At 40.2% G+C, this 8,039-nt stretch overlaps 1 protein-coding gene across 1 annotated transcript in view; it reads right to left on the reverse strand.

Annotated features, from left to right (window-relative positions):
• MGAT4D (MGAT4 family member D) overlaps positions 1-7,548 on the reverse strand; it is a 44,184-nt gene extending 36,636 nt beyond the window's left edge. Inside the window, exon 1 of the mRNA XM_058550111.1 lies at positions 7,449-7,548. Within this exon, the coding sequence (XP_058406094.1) occupies positions 7,449-7,542 (94 nt within the window). The 5' untranslated portion in view covers positions 7,543-7,548. The remainder of the gene's footprint in view (positions 1-7,448) is intronic.
• Positions 7,549-8,039: the final 491 nt, after the last annotated feature.

Genomic DNA, 8,039 nt, shown 5'->3' on the forward strand with positions numbered 1-8,039 from the left:
TAGCTCCTACACAAATATACACTGAATGAATGAATGAACAAACAACAAATAAACAGACTTGCCAGCATAGGAACTGATTTGAGTGATTCTTAAACTGAATCATGCTTTAATCAGAAAACTGCAACTATCCCAGATAAATCTTGAATATTCATACAGTGGGTAGTCTTTGAAGATGCTTACAAATTTTAGAGATGGAAGTAGTTTACCCAGTATAACCCTACGTTATCAGGTTCCCCAGGTAATAGTCTCTTTGCAGAATGGATCACATGTTTGGAGTTGATATATCATGGGTGATGCAACGTATCTGGGCTTCCACAGTGTCAGTCAGTCTCTGAGGGATCAATTTGGTAAATACGAAAAGGAAGAGTTTTCTCTAGAGGAAGCAGTATTTGCAGAAACAACCATACAGAAATGTTAAAGGACATAATCTCTAGTCTTGGATCTGCTTCTTGTCTATTCTTACCTGATAATTCAATTCATCAATATTCCATTTAAAATACTTATATTACTTGCATATTCACACACGCATTTTGTGAGGATGAAATGTTATAACACTATTTTGCAAAAAAAGTTTGGAATAAACAATAATTTGATGCTTTGAGTCCCTCGTGGTGAAACTGTGAAAAGAAACACTAGTCCATGTATGCAATGGGCCAATATGACTTCCACCGATAAAAAAGGGTCCAGATGAGATGCTAAGGACCACTGACCTTTGCTTCTCACAGCAAAGGTCCAAGGCACTGCTCTCCAGTAGAAATAAAATGCAAGCCACATTTGTAATTTAAAATTTTCTAGTAGTGATATTTTAGAAAATAAAAAGAGGGCCGGCCTGGTGGTGTAGTGGTTAAGTTCGCACACTCAGCTTTGGCAGCCCGGGGTTCGTGGGTTCAGATGCCGGGCATGGACCCACACACCACTCATCAAGCCATGCTGAGGCAGTGTCCCACATACAAAATAGAGGAAGACTGGCACAGATGTTAGCTCAGGGACAATCTTCCTCATCCAAAAAAAAAAGTAAAAATTGTGAAAAACATATTTAATATAATCCAATATATCTAAAATATTTTCAACATGTAATCAACATAAAAAGTAATTACTGGAATAGTTTACATTCTTCTTTTGTACTAAGTATTCTAAATCCTGGATATATTTTACACTCACAGTATATCTTAATTCAGATGCTAAACTTTAACAGTTACAGTGAAATGTAGTCCTACCAAAACAGTAAAATTTCGCTTAATGGAGAAATATTTTGCACTGCTTCAGTTTTTAAATTTAAATTACTTAAAATAAAATTAAAAATTCAGTTCCTCAATTGCAGTAACTACATTTCAAGCACTCGACAGCCACCTGACTAGGGGCTACCATACTGGACAGCGAAGGTCGGTCGATGGCACCAGCTGTGAGCTGATTAGAAATGCAGTATCTCAGGATTCATCACAAACCTAATGGGTCAGAATCTGCACTTTAATAAGATTTACAGGTGATTGGTATGCAGGTTAAAATTTGAGAAGACTGTTACAGACCTCTTTAATTGTTTTATCTTTCTCATCATTGACTTTACCATAGTTCAGGTCTTCACTGCCTCTAGCAGCACTATTATAATTGCCTTTTAATTGGTCTCTCACCTCCAATCCACATTTAATCTTCTTGAAACATTGTCAAACACTTTAAATCGTTCCCTGAATGCTCACTGAAGATTCAAAGTCCAAACTACTCGTCTTAGCATACAATATGGTCATGACCTGACTTTCCACCTTATTTCATTCACTAAACACCTCCAGTAACGAGAAGCATGCTGAGATAGTCATTCTTTCTTCCAACTAATACTTACCATGTGCCACTCTCTGTGCTATGTGATTGGTAAATTAACATGGATAAAGTCAGGTTCCTGCTCTAAATTAACTGACAATCAGGCTGCAAGGGATGGGGGAAAGGAGCATACATTTAAACAACTAATTATAATGTAATTGTTAAAATGGAATTATCCTCAAGTGCCACGGGCAAAGGGAGGCAAGAATGATTGATTCTCAAGGAGGACTGAGGAGTAGGGGAGAGAGGTGGGAAAAGATTCAGAGAAGAGGGACTATGTAAGCATTTGAAGAATGTAAAGAATTTTGCCATACAGCAAAGGACAGGGAAGAGCATTCCAGACTAAGAAAACAACATAAATGAGTAAGTGTGAAATGTATGGCGTATCTAGAGGAAAGCAAATAATTCACTTGAGGGGTAAAAAGAAGGGGCAACAGCATGGAGTTAAAGTATTGGCAGGACACTTTCAATTTATTATTCCTTTATTTGTAGCCAATATGGTACCAAAGAAAGACTATCTGAGGCAGTTAGTTGGAGATGAAATTAAGAAGGCAAAATACATTTCAGATTACTCCTCTCACAAAAGTAATCAAATCACATCATGTACCATGCCCTGTGAGTAGTCCCCTATGCGTTAGGTTTTGTGATGAAATATTTCAGATGTTACAAGAGTATATAAAACAGTTTAAAAGACAACAATAAAAATGAACATCCATGAACCCACTACTCCTTTAGCCTTAGATATTCCATCTGTTTCCTTCCAACATCAAATTCCCCTTCCTCCCCACCCCCAGGTAAGCAAAATCCTGAATTTTGTATTAATAATCCACTGCTTTTCTTTATGGTTTTACAACTTTTTGCAAGATGACTCACATTTAGTTTTAGGTATTAATAAAATAAAACTTATATGTATTCTTCTGTATTTGCTTCTTTTGCTCAATTTATGTTTTTGAGATTCCTCCATATTGATGAGCCAAGCTCTAGTTCATTCATTTTTACTGCTGTAAAATGTGCCACCATATTGACTATGCCACAACATTTTATCTCTTCTACTGTTGATGAACAATTATAAAAATGCTATCAAGAATATTCTGGTACATGTCTCCTACTAAACATGTTCAAGAATTTCCCTAGAATATATCTGGTGGTAGGAATATTATTTAAAATATTTAACAACCTGTATGGCATGGGTACTCATCAGTGAGAAGAGAAGTTGGCCATAAACCATTGGTGAGGGTGCAGACCAGTTTCAGCCCTGACTAGTAGCAGAACTGCTGGACATAGAAAATTCATATTTCATAACGAAAGTGGTCGAATGAATATTCCCCCACCAAGGGGAGTGTGTGTGAATTCCTGCAGTTCCATATCCTCACCAAATGTCTGATTTCCTAATTTAAAAAACCGGAATGGAATGAAATGGTATTTCATGTTTTTAATTTGCATTGCCTTGATTGCTGATGAAGCTTTCCTATGATTATTCAACATTTATGTTGCACTTGGCCTTAGAGTCTAATTTGCTGATATTAATATAGCTACACTAACTTTCTTTCGGCACGGGTTTGCTGGTGTATGTTTTTCCATCCTTTTTCTTCTAACATTTCTATGTCTTTAAAATTTAAGCTAATATCATCCTCAATGGTGAAAAACTGAAAGCTATTCCTCTAAGAACAGGAACTAGACAAGGATGCCCACTGTCACCACTCCTGTTTAACATAGTACTGGAAGTCCTAGCCAGAGCAATCAGGCAAGAAAAAGAAATAAAAGGGATCCAAATTGGAAAGGAAGAAGTGAAACTGTCACTATTTGCAGATGACATGATTTTATATATAGAAAACCCTAAAGAATCCACCAGAAAACTTTTAGAAGTAATAAACAAATACGGTAAAGTTGCAGGATACAAAATCAACACACAAAAATCAGTTGCATTTGTATACACTAACAACGAAGTAGCAGAAAGAGAAATTAAGAATACCATCCCATTTACAATTGCAACAAAAAGAATAAAATACCTAGGAATAAACTTAACCAAAGAGGTGAAAGAGCTGTACACGGAAAACTATAAAACATTGCTGAAAGAAATTGAAGACAACACAAAGAAATGGAAAGATATTCCGTGCTCTTGGATTGGAAGAATTAACACAGTTAAGATGTCCATACTTCCTAAAGCCATCTATAGATTCAATGCAATCCCTATCAAAGTTCCAACAACATTTTTCACAGAAATAGAACAAAGAATCCTAAAATTTATTTGGAACAGCAAAAGACCCCGAATAAGTAAAGGAATCCTGAGAAAAAAGAACAAAGCTGGAGGTATCACACTCCCTGATTTCAAAATATACTACAAAGCTATAGTAACCAAAACAGCATGGTACTGGCACAAAAACAGACACACAGATCAATGGAATAGAATCAAAAGCCCAGAAATAAACACACACATCTATGGACAGCTAATCTTTGACAAAGGAGCCAAGAACATACAATGGGGAAAAGAAAGTTTCTTCAACAAATGGTGTTGGGAAAACTGGATAGCCACATGCAAAAAAATGAAAGTAGACCCTTACCTTACACCATACACAAAAATTAACTCCAAATGAATTAAAGACTTGAATGTAAGACCTGAAACTATGAAACTTCTAGAAGAAAACATAGGCAGTACGCTCTTCGACATCAGTCTTAGCAACATATTTTCAAGCACCATGTCTGACCGGGCAAGAGAAACAATAGAAAAAATAAACAAATGGGACTACATCAAACTAAAAAGCTTCTGCACAGCAAAGGAAACCATCAACAAAACGAAAAGACAACCTAACAATTGGGAGAAGATATTTGCAAACCATACATCTGATAAGGGCTTAATCTCCAAAATATACAAAGAACTGATGCATCTCAACAACAAAAAAACTAACAACCCAATCAAAAAATGGGCAAAAGACCTGAACAGACATTTCTCCAAAGAAGATATACAGATGGCCAACAGACACATGAAAAGATGTTCAACATCATTAACTATCAGGGAAATGCAAATCAAAACTGCAATGAGATATCACCTCACGCCCGTCAGAATGGCTATAATTAACAAGACAGGAAACAACATGTGTTGGAGAGGATGTGGAGAGAAGGGAACTCTCATACACTGCTGGTGGGAGTGCAAACTGGTGCAGCCACTATGGAAAACAGTATGGAGATTCCTCAAAAAATCAAGGATAGAACTACCATATGATCCAGCTATTCCACTGCTGGGTATTTATCCAAAGAAGTTGAAAAAATCAATGCATAAAGCTACATGCACCCCTGTGTTCATTGCAGCGTTATTCACAATAGCCAAGACTTGGAAGCAACCTGAGTGTCCATCAAGGGACGAATGGATAAAGAAGATGTGGTATATATACACAATGGAATACTACTCAGCCATAAGAAATGATGAAATCCAGCCATTTGTGACAACATGGATGGACATTGAGGGTATTATGCAAAGTGAAATAAGTCAGAGGGAGATGGTCAAATACCATATGATCTCCCTCATTAAGTAGTAGATAATAACAACAACAAACAAACACATAGAGACAGAGATTGGATTGGTGGTTACCAGAGGGGAAGTGGGGAGGGAGGAGGGCTAAAGGGATAATTCGGCACATGTGTGTGGTGTTGGGTTGTAATTAGTATTTGGGTGGTGAACATAATGTAATCTATGCAGAAATAGAAGTATAATGATGTACACTTGAAATTTATACAACGTTATAAACCAATGTTACTGCAATAAATAAAAAATTTTTAAAAATTAAAAATAAAAAAAATAAAATAAAATAAAATTTAAATGTGTCTCTTGTAAGCATCATCAAGCTGAGTTTTGTTTTCTATGCAGTAAGAAAATATTTTAATTTCTTTTTTGGAGCATTTAATATAATTAGTGATGTAGTTATGCATTATTTTACTATGATTTTAGTGGTTAGACTAGACATTTCCACATGAATCCTCGACTTATTACAGTCTAATACAAAGTTTTACGTTCTCGCTTCTCAATAGCGCTACACGTTTAAATCATTTAACTCCCTTTACCCTCTACCTTTTCTTGTAATTGTTGCCATGCATTGTTGTTCTACATATATTTCAAATTTCACAAGACATTTCAGTTACTGTCTGGAATAGCCCAAGAGTCCTTGGATCCTGGACTCTGCTGACTTAGAGCTACACCTGGGAGCTGCTACCCCCACCAGTTCTGCTCCATGGTATTTTGTAGGCATATTCCCACAAGGTCGTATACCTTGGTAGTATACATACATATCTATATTTATATCACCTCCCACTTGGATGGGGGAGAAGGTGCTTTCCCTTCACCAAGAAAAGAAAGACCCCCAAAAATTCACTCATGAAGTTCAGGTGCTCCAGAAGGACCACTCTTTCCACTAAGTCAGGGGCTGGGAAGCCTTTATACCCTGAAAATTGCTGAAGTGCTGGACCTACAAAATGTCTCACGCTGCCAGATGAAAAGGGACAGGAGAGAGGGAGAGAAATTGCTAAGCCAAGAGGGAACATCTGCCAGGCAGCCTGCGGGCACGCAGCAGAAGCAGCAAATGCACGAGTTTGCTGTGGCTCAAGTGAATACCTGAAGAGGGTCACCTGCTAGGCAAGAAAGTTCTAGCAGCAAGAGGCTGTGGCTAGGGCAGAGGGAGGGAGGAGGAGCTCAGGCAGGAGACGGATGTCCCAACCAGGGAATAGGAAGTGGGGAGACCCCAGTAGGCCCCCAGAAGCAGCCACAAACCACCCCACAAAAGAGCCAGCATTGGATGTCTGCCACACAGAGGCATCTTCCAGAGAAACTGAAACCATCATGCTGCCATCACACCATAAAATATAGGAAACCTAGTTAAATTTGAACTTCAGATAAACAATTATTTTACTATAAATATATCCCATACAATTTTTATACTAAAAACTTATTCATTGTTTATCTGAAATGCCAATTTAAATGGGTAACCTCTATTTTTATTTGCTAAATTGGCAACCCTATAGACAGCAATAAATTAAAACCATGGTGTTTCAAAGTGGTAACGCAAGCCGCATGGTCTCTTTGAGCAAGTTCGGGTGCTAAACCAGTGCTCTTAAATTGTCGATTGTGTCTCTCTCCATCTCATCCCTTTCCAGCTTCGCAAAAAATATTTGAGGGAGCCTTGAAGTGTGGCTCAAAAATATAACGTAGAACACGAAAGAGGAAAGATGTTGGCTAAGAGGAGATCTTGAAGTCAGACATTCACACGTTTCCAGAAGCGATGGGGAAAAAGATGCCCCGGGGATGGGAGATGGCAGGAAGGCTGGGCACAGATTGGGCCCGTGAACCTTCGGAGGGAAAAGGAGCACGCAAAGGCAAGATGGGCCCGGGAGGCCCGGCAGGCCGATCCGTCAGCGCGCGCGCCTGCCGGCGTCACCGCGGCCCGGGTAGACCGGGGGCCCCGTTACAGCTTAACCGCCGGCCGGACAAGGGCGTGGCGGGCTACATCTGTAACGCCCCGAATACGAGGGCGGGCGACAGCCGCCAGGTTCCCACGTCGCCCCCTTTCTCTTCCGGCCGCCCCAGCAATCCCGGAGCCCCAAAGCCGGGGAGGCGGGAAAGGAGGCGGGAAGAGCCACCCGCCGCTTACTGGTTTGAGTCATCCTGGAGATGCAGAAGCAGGAGAAGCTGAAGAGCATGGCGGCTACGAGCGCGATCAGCAAGTTCACCTGCCGGGTCCTCATGGAGCTGGCCGGGTGGAGGCAGCCGGCAGCGCAGCGGGTGGAGGCGACGAGCCGCGGAGGATGAGCCCGCACGGCGCCTGCGCCCTGGACGCGCGCGCCCCTGCGCCCCCCTCCCCACAGTGTCGCTGCGACCCCAGCATACCGCCTCTTCGGGAGCTCGCTTCTTGCAGAATTTCTGCAGCCCTTGTCTGTTGTGTGCGGCCTATCACTTAGAACCCTGAATCACGTGCTAGAGCTGCTGGTAGTTAAATATGATCCACTATGGACAGCTCCCCACTGCCTGGCACGTGAGGAGCGCTCAGTAACTATTTTCCTGTAGTAGTGACTTTTGTGCCAGACTCTGGGCTATACAGTTTGCAAATATTATCTCGTTAAGTCCTCACAACATCCCAGTTTTTTAAAGTATAATATGAAGATGACAATAGCGTCTACGTAATATGCTATTACTATCTTCATTTTCTCTTGAAAAAATTGAGCCATCGTGAAATTGAGCAACT

Source organism: Diceros bicornis, chromosome 11 (assembly GCF_020826845.1).
Source record: "Diceros bicornis minor isolate mBicDic1 chromosome 11, mDicBic1.mat.cur, whole genome shotgun sequence".
NCBI lineage: Eukaryota > Metazoa > Chordata > Mammalia > Perissodactyla > Rhinocerotidae > Diceros > Diceros bicornis.